This window comes from Phascolarctos cinereus, unplaced genomic scaffold (assembly GCF_003287225.1).
Source record: "Phascolarctos cinereus isolate Bilbo 61053 unplaced genomic scaffold, phaCin_HiC Scaffold_7;HRSCAF=346, whole genome shotgun sequence".
Taxonomy (NCBI): Eukaryota; Metazoa; Chordata; class Mammalia; order Diprotodontia; family Phascolarctidae; genus Phascolarctos; species Phascolarctos cinereus.
Genome location: NW_027556180.1, coordinates 70,205,002 through 70,226,997, shown reverse-complemented (window position 1 = coordinate 70,226,997; position 21,996 = coordinate 70,205,002). Strand labels below are relative to the sequence as shown.

Below are 21,996 nucleotides of genomic sequence, written 5' to 3'. Positions count from 1 at the left end.
ACTTTTAATAAATTGGTCTCCTTTCAACCAGTCTCTCCTTTCCAATCCATTCTTCACATAACTGCCCAACTAATATTTCTCAAATGCAAGACTCACCATGTCACTTCTGCTCAAAAAGCTTCAGTGAAAGATAGAGAGGCTCAATGAAAAAAAGTATTGCATCTGGCACTTTCATTTGAAACCTGGTTTTTGCCTCTTCCTCCCTGTGTGACCCTAGGCAAATCAAATGGCTTCCATGGGCCTCAATTTCATCCTCTGTAAAATGAAAGATTAAACTATGTGACCTCTAAAGTCCTTTTCAGCTCAAAATCTATGATCTTATGATTCTGTGATCTACTCACTAATTCTCCTAGGATAAAATACAAACTATTCAGCCCGGCATGTAAAGCCTTCTATAATCTGACTTTGATTTACTTTCCAGACATTTTATATTACCCCTTCTCATCTCCTACCTCTGCATTATCACTAAGCCTTTCCCAATGATTAGAATGCACTCCCTCTTCACCTCTATTTCCCTCAGAAAGACCTGAGTTCAAATGCTGACTTACACACTTATTAGCTGTGTGAACCCAGGCAAATTCACTTAACATGTCGGCCTGTTTCCTCACCTGTAAAAAGGGGATACAACATCCTCCTAACAAGGTTGTAACACATGTAAAGTGCTTTCCAAACTTAAAGTGATATAAATGCTAGCACTTATGATGATTTCCCTCCTAGTTTGCTTTGACTTTATCATCATGACTCCATTGCTGGAGTCAACTGGGATCTTCTTTCATCACCTAGAGCTCAAACCATGGAAAATCCCTTCTCCATGTCATTCCCTTTTACCATTGGTGAGTTCCTTCCATGGGCCTCCCTTGTGTGGAAAGGTCCAGGGAAGCCATTCTTCTTGGACTTTGCCACCACAGCCCATCAACAAGTACTTTTTCCCCTTCATTCCCCTTTCTAGCTCCATGTGTTGTCTTCCCCCATTAGAATGTAATCTCCTTGAGAGCTTTGTTTTTGCTTATCTTTGTATCCTCAGCACTTAGCACAGTGCCTGTAAGCACTTAATAAATAAATACTTGTTCCCTGACTGTTGCCAAATGAAACATTGCCTTTCACCTTTTGATAGGGAGGTGAGGTGACAGACTCAAGGTGTAAAATAAGACATGTATTTTCAGAAACAGCTAGTGTAAAAATCTGTTCTACTTGGCTATGCATTTTTTTTCCAGTAAGGATAGGGGTGGGAAGTAGGATAAGGGAGGATGGAGAAGGAAAGATGGGAAAGAAAAAAAAGAAAGAGAAAGAGAGAAAGGGAGAGGAAGGAAGGAAGGAAGGAAGGAAGGAAGGAAGGAAGGAAGGAAGGAAAGAAGGAAGGAAGGAAAGGAAGGAAGGAAGAAAGGAAAAAAGGAAAGAAAGGAAAGAAGGAAGAAAGAAAAAGGAGGGAAAGAAGAAGGAAAGAACATTGAGGGCTTATTTTTTTAATGCTGAGATCAAAAGCCAAAAAGTACCACAAATAAGCAGGACAGCTTTGAAGCTACAGGTTGAACTTATTAAATATGGTACTTTAAAAGAAAACTAAGATATATGAAAGATAAGCCTACAATTTTATGTAAATTTTTTTCTACTATACAACATACATGTAATTTTTATTTTGTTTGGTAAGTTAAAAACAGAGAGCAAAAAAAAATGGGAGAAATATTGTGGAGAAAAGGAATGGTCCAACAGACCTGGAGTACACAAGATACTGTTTCATTTGTTTTTAAAAAGGGAAGAAAGTAGAATAAATACTATAAGCCAGCAAGTTTAAATTCAACTTCTTTGAAATATTAATAATGCATTCTTAAAGAAATAGTGAATAGAATGTCATTTAATGCACTAATCTTAAAGTGCAAACCTGGCTCTTCATTTGAGTTCTGTTCCTCTCAAACTCTTCCCATGGCTCTGCAGTCAGAAATCTAGCTCTCCTCTGAAGACTCTGCATTCCTCAATAATCCGTATGATACTGGAAATACCTTTTCTCATACATATCTAAAATTTCTATCAAGGTTGTGATTTTCATATGTGGAAGTATGTATGGAGCATTTACTTAGTTTGGTTTTAGAAACAACACAGAAACAGACATTATTAAACATAAGTTTATTAATCCCCCCAAATATACCTCTACCTCCAATTAACTGAGTTATACAACAGTGCTTGCAAAGCCACAATTCCATCACTATTCAGACTTGCTCTCTCATTTTTGGGCTATACAATAGAACTAAGAAGGAAGAGAGAACACCACCATTAATTTTTTTCTTCACTCAACTGCTTAAAAGGATAAACAAGTACATTTAATCTCCCTATATATTCCTAATTTTAATAGGTAAGGATCAGGGCAGGAGAAGTGATCAGTTGAAGTTTATGCTTTTCTAAGTTCTTAGTCATTCACACCAACATTAAAAAAAAAAAATTTAAAAACATGCAGGCCAAAGCACTGTTTTAAAATTCTTTCAAGGCATACTTTATGTCAAGATGTAATTTATAATGTTTTAAAAGCAGTAAGCAAGTTTCCATAAAAAGGACAAATTCCTAGAAAGTATAAAAAGTCATTCTTTAGCTGGAAGTAGAGAAGACTCCATTTTCTTATTTTCCTCAGTTTGAAGTTTGGATTTCTCCTTAAAGGCAGCTTTCATTCTTTTGACTGTGGAAAGGTCCCATAATCCATCAGGCCAATTGTCATGGTCTGTTAAGATTAAATGAGTGAAATAACCCTTGAGTTGTTATTGGCAAATGTATGATTTTTTTTTCCTTTTGGGAAATAAACATATTCCTAAACCCATCCCAGGCCTAGGACTGTCTTTCCAACAAATCCCCTAAAACTAGTGGGGGCAACCCCATCATTATCAGAACATTGAACACATTCACTAATTATGATTTAATTAACTCGTATTATTAAGGCATTATATGACATTGGTCTGAACAGAGGTAATATTACATAATCAAAAATCTGACATAAAAACATGATTATGGACTATAATTGGTGGGTTTGGTTTTGATGTTTGTGATAGCATCTTTTTTATTGTAAAAAAGATTTCATTTTAGGGATACAGCTTTTATGCAAAGGTGACCTATATTCAGAACAATACACTTTAGTTCTTCAACAGATCCAGCATCTTGATGATGTTGGTACCGCTTCCTAGCTAAATGGCATAATGCATAGAGTGCTAGGCCTGGTGTAAGGAAGATGAGTGGAAATATGGTCTCACACACTTACTAGCAGTGTGATCTTGGGTGAATCAGTTTGCCTCAGCTTCCTTATCTATAAAATGGGGATAATAGCACCTGTCTCCCAGGGTTGTTGTGAGGATTGCCTATAATAGCATCATACATTTAGAGCTAGAAGCAATCCTAGAGGTCATCTATTCCAAACTCCTCCCACCCTTTTTTCACAAACAAGGAAACTTTTCTTTTTTCTCTTTTCATCAAAGATATCCTTAACTATGAGGTGCTGAACATTGCTAGAGAAAGTCATGAAAGCAAACCATCGTTTTCATGGAGGGGTGGGAGAGAGGAGACATCAGGGAAGGCTTCCTGGAGGATGTGGCACTGAGTTGGACATTTAAAGAACAGGAAGAACGTCAAGGCATAGAAATGGCTCAGAGGAAAGGAATCCATTCCAGGCATGGGGAAGAGAGTGAGCAAAAGCATGGAAAGGGGAGAAAAGATTCACCTGAGAAATGGAGAGTAGTACAGTTTGGCTAGAAGGCAGACTACCTGAAGGTGAATACTATGAAATGAGGTTGAACATGAAAGTAGGAGTCAGATCGTGGAAACCTCTGTCTGGCAAGATAAGGAGATTTCGTTTATTTGACAGTCAGTGGGGAGCTACTCTAGGCTATTAAGTAGAGGACAAGTGTGACCTTGGACATCCAGCCACCTATTAGGCTGGCCTTTAAGGTATCTCCCTCCCACTTCTAGATCTCTTAATCTTTTGAACATCTCATCTTACCCACTAAGTGTGAGTGTCCCACAAGGGCCTGTCCTGAACCTAATTTTAACCACTTAATCCCTTGGGGAGCTCCTCAGCTTGTGTGGGTTCAATTTTCACCTCTATGCAGAAAAATTTCCTGTATATTCCTTTCGGTTTGGACCCAAGTTATTTCTTTATCCAGCCCAAATGTCTCTCCTGAACTTCTGTCTTGTATTACTAAGTACCTTACCTTGCCCACAGTATATTTGCTGAATTGAACTGATAAATGTGTAGATCTATCTCTTAAAGTTTTGACAGAGATGAGAAAGAAAACAAATTGGTCTGTAGTTATTAACAATTTCTGGATAACCTTTTTGTTGGTGATAATAGCGACTTTGATTTATTTCCAGTTGTTTTTATCCTTTTTCATATTATCATATCAATCCCCCAATACTTTTAAAATTGTATCACCCTCAGTACAGATTTCTTCCATAAGTACTTGGTATGATTCAGCTGTTCTTTGTATCTTCACCTGCTTTGCTACCATTTCCACTCTCTAATATATCACATTGGAGAAGGGTGTGAAAAATCCAAACATGATCATTTAATCAATCAAAAAGTATTTATCAAGAGCCTACTACGTGTGATGTATTGTTCCAAGATCTCAGATGCTGGTACAAAAAAAAAAAATGAAAGAATCCCTATTCACAGGGAATGTACATTCCATTGCACAACCTCTGGTTTTGATTTGTATCTCTTACACTTATCCCTGTGATTTGCACATAAATGCTTAATGAATGCTTTCCAAAATAGTAATTAAATGGGGAAGTATATACATAAATACAACAAATATAAAGTTAATAAATACAAATATGTGCAAAGTATTTGAATATGAGGGAGTTTGGGAGGGAGTTGAGATGGATCAGGTAAAGCTTCCTGCAGCAAATGGTGGCTGAGCAAAGTCTTAAAGAAAGAGAGGGACTCTATGAGGTAGAAGTAGGAGGGGAGTTCACTCCACACATATGGGTTGGCTAATGCGAAGGCATGGCAAAGAGAGGGTGGAATGTTATATGTGAAGAATAGAGAGAAGGGGAATAGAGTGTGGGAGGGGAATAATGTCCAATGACATTAAGAAGATAGGTTGGTGCCTCTTCATGAAGGGGTTTCAAAGATAAAAAGGAGTTTTCTATTTTATTCTAGAAGCAATACATTACACACTGGAGTTGACTAAGTAGCAAGAAGAGAAGAGGAAGCTTATGATGGACATAATCTGTTATATAAACACTGCCATAGCTGTTCCACTTTTGCTGTTTTCCTAATTTCATTTCTAAATTCTCTCAAGATAATCTGACTTAGAACTCAAACAAAGTTTTCTTCAAGATTTTTCCCCCTCCACTCTCTACACTGATTTGTGAGGTAATAGCACTCATAATTTTCCTCCTTCCTCCTCTGTAACATTCCACAAATGAAATCATATCCTAAAATTGTATTATCTTTGGATGCTGGATATCTCTGTTTGGCAAAGGAGGTTTTGAGCTGTTTTGACTTTCCTGATATGATTTCTATTTTATGTTGGCTAAACTTGTTTACGCAATAGTGATGATCAATAATAATGTCTTTTTCTTTACACATGTCCCAATTATCAGCATCAACAGCTTGTTTTAATAGGTCACAATGATATCATCCTTGCAGGCAAAGTTCTTCTCATTCTTATCCTTTATTCTTACTTAGTACTTATTTTAAACTTTATTCTAACTAGTAAAACATTTCACTACATACAGAATTATTTTGGGGTCTCTATTTCCATCCACCCAGTCAGTCAAGACAGTCAACATATATTTAATATATATTAACTGATTGATCCAAACTGAAAAGAGAGAGAAAATTGATTTTCTATATAGCCAAATTCTACAAAGAGTTTATGTTAAAAGATAATTTCATTTTCAAATTATTTAGCATAAATTTAGGAGTTTTCTCTTTTTGCTTCAATGGAAAGAGAGAGAGAGGGAGAGGCAGAGGAAGACGGAGAGGGAGAGGGAGAGGGGGAGAGAGAGAGAAAGAGAGAGAGAGAGATATCAAAATTTAAAAGCCCAAACAGCAAGGTACAAAGTTGTTGATTACTCATTTTTCTTTATGACTCACCTGGTATATCCCACATTTGGGAATATAAAGTATTACCACCATCGACATTCACTGTTTGTCCTGTAATATATGAGGCAGCAGGAGATAACAAGAAACACACCATGGAAGAGATCTAAGAAATAAAATATAACTATTTTATATTCATGTGTTCAGCATGACATATAGATCCATATATATACACACACATATATATTTCTAAGTGAATGTGTATATACATACACATATATATATGTAGATATAGCTTCTAGGCCCATGGCCCTATACATATGTATGGTTCCTATTCTTGATATTCCTGGATTCCATATTTTAAAGCAAAACTCTGACTACAAATGTGCTTTATGCATCCTAACTATGCATTGTTTTATTGCTTTTGTCTGAATAATTGTGGAAATTACTGAACAAGAAGGTAAAAGTAGAAAAGGTAAAGGCCAATTCCTTTTTTTTTTGTCTGTATGGAATGAATTAATGGTGAAATATGAAGTAGTACAGAGTGCAGACTGCCTAAATACAATCAGATATGTGTGTACATTCAATACACTAGATATAATCAATAAAATGAATATTCATTTGTCATACATATGAATAACCTATAATATCCACATATATATATTTATATATTTTATATATTTTTATATATAAATATATGTATGTATGTGTGTGTATGGCTCATATTTTCTCAATGTAAAATTAGCATTATTTTTGTTCATGTATTGGGATGAAAAGTTTTGCTGTTTTAAACTTCAAATTAGGCACTATTCCTCCAGTACATGTAAAAAGTCTTCCATCCATTCATCTAAACACACATGTTCCAAATTACCAAATCCATTATCTCAAGATAATTAACTTAGGGAAACTGGATGCTAGTTGGTATACATAATTAAATGACTTAGACCTTTCTTAGAGCTCACTAATCTGAAAGACCACATTAATTGAGAAAGAGCAAATGTGCATTACCCACAAAATGATGAGTTATGAAATGCATATGGTTCTGATAGTTTTTCCCTAACTGCATCTGAAGGCACTGAAGACCAAATACCTTTCTTCTGTCTATTCACACAGCCTTGTGCGAACATCTTCCAACTGATTTCTATCAACTGAGCACTTTGCATCCCAGAAAACTGTATCAACCAAAACTTTAGTGGATCCATTAACTATTTGAAGTTCTTTTAAAAGTTGAATGGGAAGATGTTCCCTCAATAGTTTTTTTCTGCCCTCCTCTCTTTCCCAATGTTCCTTGAAGCTCTAATATTCTGTGGCTATATGAAAAATTTTGGATAGAGAGAAGGAAGAAGGATGAGAGAAAAGGAGGGAAGAGAATGAGAGATAGACATGGGGAATAGAGGAAAAAGAAGAGGGTGGGAAGAGAGACAGATACACAGAGAGACAGACAGAGAAAGAGAGATTACCTCCTCAGGAACACCATGTCTCTTAGCTGCACAATGTTGAAAGCATGCTATAATTTTGTCCTTTCCAAAGTCTTCATAGTTGCTGAAGGATGTTGCGGAATAAATTGCTCCCTAGGTTGAGGGACAAAAAGGGAACATTTTAAAAATTGTTTAAGCCAAAGAAGAGTTGAATTTCAGCTAGAACTACCAGCAAAGAGATGTAAACAGCAGAAGAGATTAGATATAGAGGTCCCTAGAGCTACTATGTATGCTTCTCAGCAATATCATGTACAATTTGTTCTCCCCAAGTGGATTACCTACTAATATGGAAATATATACCAACTGGGGTCTCTGACCTAGTTGCCCCATCAGGCCAGTAAGGGCATACAAGGAAAAACTTTATTTGTCAGTAGCACTTAGAATGTATGGCCTAAACTTAAAAAAAAAAAGCCAATGTCATTTTTGACAGAGATTTATGTCTGGATATTTTACTATACACTGAATATTTTCCTGCTAGTTAGCATATGTTTTGCCAACTTATTACTCTTCCACCCTCCTTACCACTTTGACTTGATGTTCATTGCCTCCAGCTTTTCTCAAGGAGTTAAAGCCAAACAAACAAAACACATGAATGAGCTAGAAAAATTTTTCATAAATTTTGTTATACATCAAAGAATACTTTGACAATATATAGAATCTCTCTCTAACTTGTATCTTGTCTAATGTTCTGTTTTGTAGTTAATATTAACATAGAATGTATCTATGACTAACAAGGAAAACGTGACAATAAGTACACAAATTGCATACACATAACTGGTTACTTACAGGACTGATGCAATTGATTCTTATTCCATGGCAGGCCCATTCCATTGCTAAAGTTTTGCTCATATTTTCAACACCAGCTCTTGCTGCTCCACTGTGACTTTTAAAGAAAAAAAATTAAGACTTCATTCAATTTCCACTAATGATTCATATTTTCATGAAAACTAACTGGTGTACTAAGTCACAGAAGAATAGTTCAAACAAGATACTCCTATTTAGAAATACTTGGGACTATACCAATACTGATTGTCTTGTAGAAAATAAGAGGAAACAGTTTCACATTTCTAGCAAGTTCCAAGAAGTTATCCTGGAAACCAAAATAAAACTCCCTATGTACCACCCAAACTTATGAAAATAAGTAGCAAAACCACTCTTTAAAAGATATTATGGGGGCAGCTAGCTGGGGCAGTGGATACAGTACCAGCCCTGGATTCAGGAGGACCTGAGTTCAAATCCAGCCTCAGACACATAACACTTCCTAAGTGACCCTGGGCAAGTCACTTAACTACATTTCCTAGGCCAAAAAAAAAAAAAAGAAGATATTGTGTTAGGCCATGGGAACCCATACTCAAAAATTAAAACAAAAACAACTTTGATATTACATTTAGAGGTGGTGCACAGACTATGGTTGGAGCTTGGAAATCTGATTATACAAAGTTATTTGATGTAAAGACACTCCTTCACATATCTTCCTTCCAATTAGACAATGCTGGTAAGAAATAAAGAACAACTGGGAACTTACGAGTAGCACTTTGAAAACAAAGAATTTAGTGCTGGTATCTTTTTAAAAAATTACTAGATGCTTCAGTTTCTAATGATTTGTTACATTTCATTCTACCCAAAGATCTTTACTCAGTCTGCAACCTGGTATCAAGTGTCTATCATTGTCCCACTTTTATTTTATCTGAAAGATTTCATAACTAATTAGTCTCTCAAGTTTGCCTGTTTCACTAAATTGCTTTTTATGTGAGGAAGGACATTTTGAGAATAAAAGCAGAAGCCCTACTTGAGAAAATAAAAGATGAAAAGGTGTTCTGTAAAAAGAGAACAAACAATTAAGAAATAGCATTGGGAGCCAAGATGGCAGAAAAAAAAAAGCAGGGACCCCCCCTGTGCTCTCCCAAAAACTCTTCTAAAAACTTTAAAGAATATCTCTAAACAAATTCTGGAGTGGCAGAACACACAAATGAGAACACACAAAGATTGGGATGAAACAATTTTTCAGCCGAAGACAACTTAAAAGGTCTGCAGGAATGGTCTGTTGCAGGGTGAAAGTACAGGTCAGTTCAGCACAGGCCATGCCACAGTAAACCAGCAGTAAATCTGAGTTGGTACTATATCAGTGGCAGCAGTGACAGTTTCAGGACCTCTCAGCCCACAGATGGAGAGGGAGTCTGACAACCGTTCAGAAGGAGATTACAGAGGTTCCTTGGGCTAGCACCAGGGGCAGGAATCTATTGCATTGTCCATACTTGAATTTGAGTCACAGCCATGTGACCCCAGGGTGAGGAGGAGCACTATTATGCCAGAGCTTGTGGCCACAGGGGAGCTGACACCTTATTCACAGTTCCAGGCAGAAAAGAGTGATTGTGATCAGAGACTAGAGCACAGGCCAGGAGAGCAGTAAACACAACTCACCCTAGATCATATTTCCTTGGAAGTACCAAAAACTTACAGGTCCTCAGAATTATCTCTGGGAAAAAAAAAACCTGAAGCTTGGGACAATGCCTCCTCCACTCTAGAAGCAGAATTCCAGCTTAACATAGAATTAAAAGTCAAATAGGCTGGAAAAATTAGCAAAGAGCAGAAAAAGATCGTATCTATAGAAAGTTACTATGGGAACAGGGAAGATCAAAACATAAACTCAAATGAAGACAACAAAGTCAAAACTCCTATATCCAAAGCCTCAAATAAAAATATGGATTGGGCTCAGGCCATGGAAGAGCTTAAAAAGGAATTTAAAAATCAGGCAAAAGAGGCAGAGGAAAAATTGAGACGAAAAATGAGAGTAATGTAAGAAAATCATGGGGAAAAAAGGCAACATCTTGGTAAAGGAGACACAAAAGATACTGAAGAAAATAACATCTTAAAACACAACAACAACAACAGAATAAGCCAAATGGTAAAAGAATCACAAAAATCCAGTGAAGAGAAGAATGCCTTGAAAAGCCAAATTTGTCCAACAAACAAACAAAAAAGATCTACAAAAATGGTACTTCCAAGGAAGGGAAGAACTCTTTAGGAAGCAGAATTGGCCAAGTGGAAAAAGAGGAACAAAAATTCATTGAAGAAAACAACTCTTTAAAAAGTAGAACTGGGCAAATGGAAAAGGAGGTTAAAAAGTTCACAGAACATCACTCCTTGAAAGTTAGAATGGGGCAAGTAGAAGCTAATGACTCCATGAGACCTCAAGAAACAATCAAACAAAATCAAAAGAAGGAAAAAATAGAAGAAAATGTGAAATATCTCTTTGGAAAAACAACTGACATGGAAAAGAGAACCAAGAATGATCACTGAAGAATTATTGGACTACCTGAAAGCTGTGATCTAAAAAAGAGCCTAGACATCATCTTTCAAGAAATTATCAAGGAAAATTGCCCTGATACCCTAGAACCAGAGGGTAAAACAGAAATTGAAAGAATCCATTGTTAGCCTCTTGAAAAAGATCCCAAAATGAAAGCTGTCAGAAATATTATAGCCAAATTCCAGAGCTCCCAGATCAAAGAGAAAATATTGCAAGCAGCCAAAAAGAAATATTTGAAATATCATGGAGTCCCAGTCAGGATAACATGATTTAGCAGTTTCTTCATTGCAGGACCAGAGAGCTTACAATATAATATTCCAGAGAGCAAAGGAGCTAGAATTTCAACCAAGAATCACATACCCAGCAAAACTGAGTATAATCCTTCAGGGAGAAAAAATTAATATTCAATGAAATAGAGGACTTTTAATCCCTCCTGTTACACAGACCAGAGACAAATAGACAAATAGAAAATTTGACATTCAAATACAAATTTCAAGAAAATCATAGAAAGGTAAACAATTAAAAGAAATCATAAAGGATTCAAAAAGATTTAACTGTTTACATTACAACGTGGGAAAATGATACTTGCATCTTCTAAAAAGTTACTCATTATTGGGGCAGTTATAAAAGAGTATATATATAAACAGAGGCCACAAGTGTGATGATATCTTAAAAAATAAAATCAAGGGGTGAGAAAGCGAAATGCACTAGGGAAGGGGAAATGGAGAGGTCGAATCAGGTAAAATCTGACATAAAAGAGGGACAAAGGGATTTTACAGTGGAGGAGAAGATGATAAATGTAGAGGGCAGGTCTGATGCATGAACCTTACTCTCATCAGAATTGGCTGACAGAGGGATAATATACTCAGAGGGAAATCTATCTTCCTCTACAGGAAAGTAGGAAAGGTAGCAGATGGGGTGGGCAAGGGTGAGGGAGATAATAGGGAGGGCAGATTGGTGTAGATAAAAGTCAGAAGCAAAACACTTCTGAGAATGGGCAGGTGAAAGGAGAGAGAAAGTAGGAGAAACACAGGATGAAGGGAAATATATAGCAATCCTAACTGAAAAAAGTGTTATAGCAAATTTTCTGATTCAGACCTCATTTCTCAAACATATAGAGAACTGAGCTAAATTTATAAGCCACTGCTTAATTGATAAATGGTCAAAGAATATGAACAAGTGGTTTTCAGGTATAGTAATTAAAGCCATCTATTGTCATATGAAAAATTTTCTAAATCACTATTGAGTAGAGAAATGCAAATTAAAACAACTCTGAGCTACCACCCCACACCTATCATATTGGCTAATATGACAGAAAAGAAAAATGATAAATGTTGGAGGGGATGTGGGGAAATTAAAACACTAATGCATTGTTGGTGAAGTATACTGATTCAATCATTCTGGAGAGCAATTTAGAACTATGCCTCAATGGCCTATAAAACCGTGCATACCCTTTGATCAAGCAATATAACTAACAGGTCTATATCCCAAAGAGACAAAAAAAAAAGGAAAAGGATCTGTATGTACAAAAATATTTATAGCAGCTCTTTCAGAGGTGGCAAATGATTGGAAATTGAGGGGATGTCCATCCATTTGGCAATGGCTGAACAAGTGGTTGTATATGGTTGTGATGTAATAATGCTATGACATAGGAAATGACAAGCAGGATACTCTCAGTAAAACCTGGAAAGACTTACATGAACTGAGGTAACATAAAATTAGCAGAACCAGGAGAACCTTGTATACAGTAAGAGCAATATTGTATAATGATCAACAGTGAATGACTTATCTATTTTCAGCAATACAGTGACCCAAAACAATTCTGAAGGACTTATGAAAACAGTATCGATTTCTAGAGAAAGAACTGATGGAGTCTCAATGTAAAGTGAAACATTTTTTTAACCTATTTTTCCTGTTTTCTTTTTTTAATCTATATTTTCTTTCACAACATGACTAATATGGAAATCTATACCAAATTGGTTGCCTTCCAAATGAAGAGGGAAGGAAGGAGAGAATTTGGAACTCTAAATTTTTAAAAATGAATGTTAAAATTTATTTTTACATGTACTTGGGGGAAAATGAAATATTAAATTAAAAAAGACAGTTCTTAGAAGAGCCTCCCCACTCCTGCCAAAAAAAAAAAAGTATTTTTAACTCACATCTGAAATACAAAAAGGCAAAAAGGCAGAAAAACATCCAAGAGAAATGGCACATACTCCAAGTAGTACCTAAGGATTTCATAGATAATTCAACCTGCAGCTATTGCAACACACAAGAAAGGACTAAAACCTGAGAAAGTCTTAAAAAAACTAGCTTTATCCTAGAGTCCTCTCTAGATAGTTAACAAAGAAAATCATGGTGAGGAGATGATGGAGGATAAGCACAATGTGTCTATGGTATGACAGACAGAAAGGATATGCAGTAGATCATCAGAAACATCTATGGCATCTATGAGTAAAGAGCTTTTGGCAGCCCTGACTATGAGTAGTATGTCAATGCTTGGCATATGCTTCGATTGCATCACCTCACACCTTATCAAAGAAGCAATCCTGTAACAAAAATGGACCTAAGCATGGTGCCAAGTGTGTAGGAATACTTTGAAAAGTATCTTCTTAGAGCCCAGAAGGAAAAAAAAAGGCAGTCTGAAAGCACAAGAGGCACTAAAACTACATTTAAGAGTTTAAGCAGGATCCCAAGACAAAAGAAGGCTTTAAAAATCTTTACGCAGCTTCAGGAAATCCATTATTCATTATGGTGATCATGTTCACAATAGACCCTCCATGTTCCTTCATCCGGGACTTGTAAGCTATATAACAGACAAAAGACAATCCAATTAAATCATTTCCAGACAACATGGGGTAATAGAATAAGGGGTGACTCTGAAATCAGATCATCTCAGTTCAAATTTCTGTTCTGCCACTTGCTACTTAAATGACCTCTTTGAGCTTCAGATCTGTCATTTACAAAATGAAGCAGTTGGATGAGATGACCTCTAACAATCCTTCCAGCTGCAGATTTTTCATCCTGAGACTTTCAGCCTGTCAAACATGTTCTTTTTAGGATATCCAAACACCAGATCAGTGGAAATTAGCAAAACACCACCAGCTTTGTTCAAAATATTCAGCTAGCTAGCATTTACATTATGCTTTAAGTTTTCAAAGTATTCTACATTGTGTCTTCTTGTTTGATCCTTACAACCCCATGAGGCAAGTAGTATTATTTTGCCATTTCACAGATAAAACTGAATTATGAGTCTCCTCTTTTAACTATAAGCTCCCAGAATATAAAGATCAGAACAAGAGCTTTCTGACAGCCTAGTTCAGGAGTTGGCAACCTACAGGCTATGAGCCAAATCTAGCCCAGCCTTCTATCATCAGAACTTTGCTTCTCCCACTCTCTCCTCTCCTTTGCTCTATTTCAGTCCTCAGTGGAGATGGCAAATGGCTGTTCCCTGTAATCCTTTGCAAACTGTTGCTGGGCATGAAGACCGCTATTCAGTTAACCCTTCAATTTGTTATCTCCAGGTTAAATAATGCCATATAAGTTTACTTTTTTAAATCTTTCTTTAGATAAAAGTCTCTTTTCCACATGTGCTTGGCTTTATTCTGATATCTGACAGGTCACAGTTCAAGCCACCACCCCAAGTGTGTTTTGGGGAAGGCCTCCAGGTTCATTTCCTGAGGATCAGCCTAAGACTGTCTGGAGGTATCCACCATCAGGAAGGCTGCAAGATGATAAATATTTTAACTACTCACAAAGGCCAGCTACTAAATGGTAGAGAGGCTTCAACATACATCAATGGAGGAAACATTCACATTTGCGAAGTCCGAGCTCTTTTAAGAACTGTGTACCTCAATACAAGTAATACTTCTGGGGGGGGGTTATGATCAAAAAATGAAGAAAGGCCTAGATTCTCTGAGCATTCACCCATCCCTACCTGCTTTGCAAAGGTAGAAAGTGCCCATCAGGTTGGTTTCGATCACAGCATTCCATCCCTTTGAAGTAATGAGTTCAGTAGGAGATAAGACTTGGCCTCCTCCATTGTTCACCAGGAAATTGATCTTACCATGGACATCTAATGTAGATTTAACCAAATTGTTGACCTAAAACAGCAGTTTGAAAGTAAATTGATCAGTGGGCCCAAACTGTTACTGGTGACCCAGTAATGAAGATTAGCAAGACTGGCATACCTCCACAATGGGTTCTAACTCCTGCTGGTTTGTGAGATCTATGTTGAGATCCATTTGGACAGTTGGTTTTGGGGGTTTTTTGTGTTTTTTTTTTTGACAGTTGGGTTTTAACATGAATTCAGTGTATTTTTTAAATCAACAATAAAAAAAGACAAGTAAAATATTCAAGCCCCCAAAAGGGAGGAATATACTCAGTGGAGGCTTTGCAGTAATAATTTGAATATAAGTCCATTTTAACTGACTGGAGCTTCTCTTTGGAAACTTCAGAAGGGGCAATAAAAATTAAGCAAGTGATCAAGTTTCCATAGTTACAATTGAGAGTCACATGTCTTTCCATATTTCAGTATTTCATAGAGTTGCACTTGTATTTGTGTTCACAGGAATACTTATTTGGGGGGAAAATAACCTTTGAGGTTGTAGTTCAGAGCAGGCTGCACATAGACAGCTGAAGCAGTTCAATCACACACCATTCATCACTCCAGCCTTTTTTCTTCCTGAGCTTCAGGTAAGACTTTCATCCATTCTCAACACCTGGATGACTTAAGAAGGACACAGAGATGACTGTTCTAGACACTGAATGGAGTTTTTTGTTTGTTTTGTTTTGTTTTGCTAGGCAACGGGGTTAAGTGACTTGTCCAGGGTCACAGAACTAGTGAGAGGAGTTTTTCACATAAATCTTGGAAGAAAACACAAATGTTTAAATTTGTTGAGGTGTGGGTAATGCTTCTGTTTGAAATGATGCTAGAAACCTCTCCAGAAAAAGGATAGCCCATATCCATCCCAAACTTGGTGGGCTGGTGACATTTCAAAGACACAGTCAGGAAGAGCAGACATTTCTCTGGAGCAGACATGTCAAACAGTTGGCCCAAGGCACTCCTAAGTGTGGCTGGAACCAGATTACAATGTAATTGGGAATTTTTAAAAAATTAATAAAAAGTACAATTAATAAAAAGTATAACACAGATAATGTTAATTTCTGGTTTTCTTAGTCAATATAAAAGTTACAGGGATCCATTTGTATTTGAGTTAGAAATTCCTACTCTGTGGTGTCTAGGATTTGAAAGTCAATGCAGAATAGAAGTCTTCTGATTTTTGAAGCATTTGGTCCTATTTTGGAACAATCTCCTATCTTTATACATGGGTGAAGTATCCTTTGCTACCTGTCACACTACAGGAGTCAAATTTCTCATCTGAAAAAAAGACCTCTCCACACATATTTTTTTTCCTTTTGTGTTTTGATAAAACACTAAAGAAGATGGAGCTGTTGAGCTTTATCTGAAGAAAAGCTCAACTGGTTTTTTTTGTGATAATGGAAACACACTGATTTCAACATACAATTAGAAATCAACTGTCTCAGATGTTTATTTTCAGCTTTCATTAGAACCAACACTGTAACTAAAGCTCTTAGAAAAAATATTCTGAACTATTTTTTAAAAGAAAAAGGAAATCACTCACACCTGAGTGAAGTATGAATGGGGGTGATGCTGAGTGAGATTTGATGGGGGAGGGGGGGGGGAGGGGGAAAGACCAGATAGAAGGCTATTGAATTAATCTGGGGAGAGGTGAAGTAAGCCAATACCGTGGTGTTGGTTGTATGAGTAGAGAGGATATATATAGGAGAGATATTGTGAATGTAGTAAAGTAAAGATTTGATGATGGATTGGATATGTAGGGTGTGAATGAGGATGACTATAAGGATGGGTAAAAGGATTGTTCCTTTTTTATTTTTTTAATCCCAAGTATCTAGCATTTTGTACTTTGCACATTGTAGGCACTTAATGTTTACTGGATTTATTTGTGTTGACCGTGCTATACTTACAAAGACAAGAAAGTTTACATTGTAAAAAGATTTTGAAAAAGGGGTCAAACAAAAAAGTATCTATGATTAATCTGCCATTGACCAGAGAAAAGATTAACAATTTCCCAAGCATTTTCACTCATCAATAGTACACTGTGTCAAGAAAAAATATATCAAAGAAGTACTTAAGACCATACTGTACACTTAACATAACTTTCATAATTTTTAGAGAAACAAAAATTAGAGACATTAGTTTTACCTCTTCTTCTTTTTGAATATTGCATTGGATGGGAGTTACAATGGCAGAGTTGGAGGGCAGGCAGTCTGCATTTAACTCTTCTGCTGTAGATTGTAATCTATCAAATTTACGGGCAGCAATAACTACATTACACTCTGGTAAAAAAAACCAAACAAGTAAACAAAGCAATCTTATTAGGAAAATAAAATAAAATTGACAAAAAAACCTTATTAGTTGTTTCTAACTTTACCAGTAATTATATATATATATATATATATTTCAGTGAATCTATAACATTATATTTGGATACTCCACTAACAGATCAAAGCCCACCCAAAGTTTGCATTTTCATTCTTATTTGTCTTTCCATAAGCCCTTCATAAAGAAACTACCTAATATGCTGTTGGCCTTCCTCTGAGGGAGGGCCTACATGAATTCACAGACAAGAAAGGCCTGAACATCTCTAATACAGAAATGATAATGATTCTCCCTACTCTTCAACTGTACTTTGTTATGGCAGATTAGACGCAAGTTGTAAATATTTCTTCTGTTGAATTGTTAAACCTGTGATATGCCTGGCCACAAAGTACAGATTTCTTCAGGTAATTGAAGCTTACCTATGGTCATGGGTTTCATTACCATATTGCTATATCTACAATAAAGTTTGTTGATATGTTTGTGTACCTTTATAATAACACAGGAGTTTTTAATCTTTTTCTCATGAATCCTCCTTTGGCAGTCTGGTGAAAATTAGGAATCCCTTCTCAGAATAACATTTTTAAGGACATAAAATAAATACATAGGACTATAAAGGAAACTAATTATATGAGTATATAATTACATAATACTTATAAGACAAGTTCATGGACACCCTGAAATCTATCCCTGAACCCTTAGAGATCTGTTGGCCATAAAGAAAATCCTTGTAAATGCATCCAGGGTGGTTTTGTGACAGTGTCTGTCATACAGTAGGTGCTTAATAAATGCTTATTGATTGATTTAAAATAAGAAAATAGCCTCTGATCCCACACAGTAGTTGTCAGCCCAAGAATGCTCTTCTCCTTTTATTCAACAAACATTTATTAAGCAGTTGCTATTTGCAAGGCAAAGAGGCAGTGTGGTGCAATGGATAAAGGGCCAACTTTTGGAATCATAAAGAGTAGAACTGAGGTCCCTTCCCTGACACCTGCTGGCTGTGTGACCATGGGCATCATTTAATCTTTCACAGCCACAGGCAACTCTCCAAGGCTCTAAATTACAGACAGAGAAGTTGTAAGTCTTCATGGGTAGAAGCAATTTCCACATCAGAATTTCCCAAAATGAAGAATTCCCAGGTCAGAGGCAAAAAAAAAAAAAGTATACAAGGCACTGGGTAGCTACACAAAGAAAAATTACTGTCTCTGATAGTAGGAATAAGATCTTTACAGATATAATTATTGAAGTTGTCTGTGACAAGTGCAAAGAAAAAAATCCAGATAATGGGGTATAAGAAATTTAAGGGTGGGATCCCTTTCAGCTGGATTGGCTAAAAGAAGGTTTCATAGAGGAGGTGGCACCTACACTAAGCCTTGAAGAGAGGGATTTCAGCAGATGGAGCTATGGAGAAAATGCATGCCCTGTTTGGGGGATGATCTTCATGAATGAGAAAAGACAGGAGAGACCAGGATAAGGTTGAGAAACAGCTGTCTAGCTTGGCTGGCACATAGATTCCTATGGGGAACAGAGATAAATAGGACTGAAAAGGTAATTTGGAAATAGAATTCAGAAGGCCTTGAATACAGAGCTTAAAAATTATATTTTATCATAAATGCAATAAAGAGCCATTAAAGATTTTTGAGCAGAGGAGTGACATGTTCATATCTAGGGACAAGAAAGATTATTTTGGCAGCTGTTTAAAAGGATGAAGTGACCAAAGGAAAGAATGGAGGCAGAGAACAGTTAAGAGTCCAGGAAGAAATCATAAAGCCTTGAATAAAGGTGGCAGGGTATTTAGTAGAGTAGAGGGGATAGGCATGAGAAATATTTCATAGGTGGAATAGGTAGAGTTTTGAAACTAAATAGATGCTAGGACTAAAGGAAAGAGAAAAAAGAATTAATTCCTGAGGCTTCAAACCTGAGGAATCATGTGCATAGTAGTGCCACCAACAGAACTAGGGGCACTGGAAGGGAGGGGCAGGTTTGGAGAAGTTGAGGAGGATGAGTTCAGATTTGGATGTTTGAGTTAGATGTCCTAATAGGACCTTTGTGCAAAAATGCTGAGTAGGTAGGTAAAAATGTGGACCAGGGACTCAGGAGAGAGAGTAGCATATATAGTTTGCAGTCATCCACAGAGAAGTGGATATGAATCAAATCAAAAGGGGGGAAAAATGTAGAGAGAGAAGCCCAGGGCAGAACTTTAAAAGATACCCATAGTGTGGGACTGGGAGAAAGGAAACAATCAGTAGGGCATAGGAGTGGTTAGAAAGGTTGTTTATTTTTGTCTGTACCCCAGTTCTTCTCACATGTAGGGTCACTTAGATGACTGACTGAATGGAAATAGTTAGAAGATAATAATTGACATTTATATAAATGTCCTAAAGGTTACATTTCACCTACAGAATCTCATTTGAAGCTCATAACATTGAAGTAGCTGTTATAGGTATCATTATTCCCATTTTACAGATGAGGAAACTGAGGTCCAGCCAAGTTAATTGCTTTATCCATGGTCATATTGCTAGCATGCTTTGAGGTCTCCTTTTCTAAAAGTTCACCACACATTTTTCCTAATTGAACTAAAAACCTTCTTATCTTTCATGATCAAGATCTAAGGTCAGATGACCAGGTTTTACTGAAAACAAAGGGGTTGTACTAGATATTCTCTAAGGTGCCTTCCAGCTTCAATTGTGTGAGTCTCTGATCCTTAAGCAAATTAATTAGAATAAAAATTGCCATTTCCTTCTCCAGCTCATTTTACAAATGAGGAAACTGAGGCAAACAAGGTTAAGTGATTTTCCCCGGGTCGAATGGCTAATAAGCATCTGAGGCTGGATTTGAACTCAGGTCTTCCTGACTCTAGGCCCAGAGCTCTATCCACTGTACAAGCTAGCTGCCCTAATTTCTCTAGAGGTGAGGATGAAAAGTGAAAATAAGAGGATGAATACAATGTCAGGCATACTGAGGGGTGATATAGTACCAAGAAAGGGTGACACCCTTATGCCAACAACTTTACTGCACTTAGAAGGCTGTTCTCTCAGTCCTATACTTCTCACCTATGTCCTGACCCTCTCCCCATTTTCCTCTCAGCCCTTTCTGTCCCTTCTGAAGTGATAAGAAAATAAAGCTATAGTACTTAAAGTTTGCAAAGCATTTTTAAAATATAGTCCGTCCCTCAATGTTCACAACTGTGACAGTTAGAAGCTAAAAGAATTTTCTGCTTGTTCCAGAGGAAAAAGCTGGAGGGGAAGTCAAGGGCCTTGCCCAGTTACAGTACTGCAGTAATAAGCATCATTCAAACCCAAGTCACAGCTGACTCCAAGGCAAGCCTGACTTTCTAGACCCAGTTGGGAACCACAATCATTCTGCGACACTTTGACAAACAAATAATAATATAAAGACCTCCTTCACTCCCAACCATCTGGTGATCTAATAATGGAAAGTCTCCAACTGCCATTGAAGAAGGAACATGATACAATGAACTATGAAAGAACACAGTAAACTTTGATGGTTGATCCACTGTTGTAGTAACTATTGTCTTAGTCCTTAGACAAGAGACAGCTGAAGTATGGTCTAAAAGATTACCTCAACCCAGCAGTTTTGTCTAAAGGAACTACTGTCACAATTGTTAATCTCCTTTTATCTCTCCTGCCCCTCCACAGGGAACGTCTTCTCATTTCAATAACACACTAGTCAGCTACTTGGCAAATAGTCCCCCAGAAGCCTTCCCTTGCCTGCCTTGAATGACTCTCCCTTTCTCTACTGCTATTTCTACTGTGAAAGTTACTAATTTATCCTAAATTGTGGGTGGAATGCTGCCGATTGGTTCTAGACTACAGGCTTGAAATGTTATAAAAAGTAAATCTTATAATCTCCGGAGTTGATGCTATTTTTCTTTAGCATGCCAATACAATTCCCTGCTTTCAGTTTGGCCTCCTACCTTTGACCCACAATCCCTGGACCCCCTGCCAGTATACCTCTCCCAGAGGTCTCATTCCTCTCAGTAGAGAAAACTCCTTGACACCTGTCCACCACCGCCCTTCCCCCCAGTGACCCTCCAGGACCTGACCCTTCTCCCCAGTGACTCTCCAACCTGTTCCTCCCCCTACTTTCTTACTCCAGAGTTTCTGTCTCTCTTAAGCAGACCCTATCCCTCTGTGGCGCCCCAGTCCGTGTCCCATTAGCCCCTCTCTTTCTCCTCATGTCTTCACCAGACCTTCTTTAACAGTGGACTGCACCAGCCCCTTTCCCTCTCCTCTTCATGTCCCCTCAGTGCCTCTCCCACATCATCCCTAAGCTCGTCTCCATGTTCCCTCGACCCTCTCCTCCCAGGGTCCCACCAGCTCCTACCATTAGGCCCCTACCTTTTAGCCTCAATGCCCGTCCCCCTCCCCTAGAGTCGCCTTGCCTTGACTGGTCTCTCCTGGAGCATCTTCTGCTCTGCTCATTTCGCCCTCAGTGTCTCCACTCTAACCCCACGGTCCCCCAAACCGCCCGAACATCTCCCAGAGACCTCTACCCCAACCCTGTCCCTCCCGCTCAACGTCCCCAATTCATCCCCCTCCCCTGCACCATGGCTCGGGCGGGGCACGTGGACACACCTAGATACAGAAGCTCGGCTGCTATATAGCCTTGCCAATGCCTGTGCCGCCGCCTGTGACGATAGCCACTTGGTTCCGTAACAACCCTGCAGCCAGGCAGCTCCTGCACCTCGATATTGTGCCCATGACCTGCTTTGTCCCTGACCCACAAATCGATCGATTTCCGACCC

At 37.6% G+C, this 21,996-nt stretch overlaps 1 protein-coding gene across 1 annotated transcript; it reads right to left on the bottom strand.

Moving 5' to 3' along the window:
* Positions 1-2,106: 2,106 nt before the first annotated feature.
* Positions 2,107-21,970, bottom strand: LOC110219496 (peroxisomal trans-2-enoyl-CoA reductase-like). Its single transcript, XM_021002887.2, is given in 9 exon segments — positions 2,107-2,707; positions 6,077-6,188; positions 7,483-7,593; positions 8,287-8,383; positions 13,532-13,613; positions 14,745-14,910; positions 17,055-17,188; positions 21,827-21,851; positions 21,854-21,970. Coding segments are annotated over 9 exon segments (963 nt in total). The 5' UTR covers positions 21,953-21,970; the 3' UTR covers positions 2,107-2,570.
* Between the last annotated feature and the right edge of the window lie 26 nt (positions 21,971-21,996).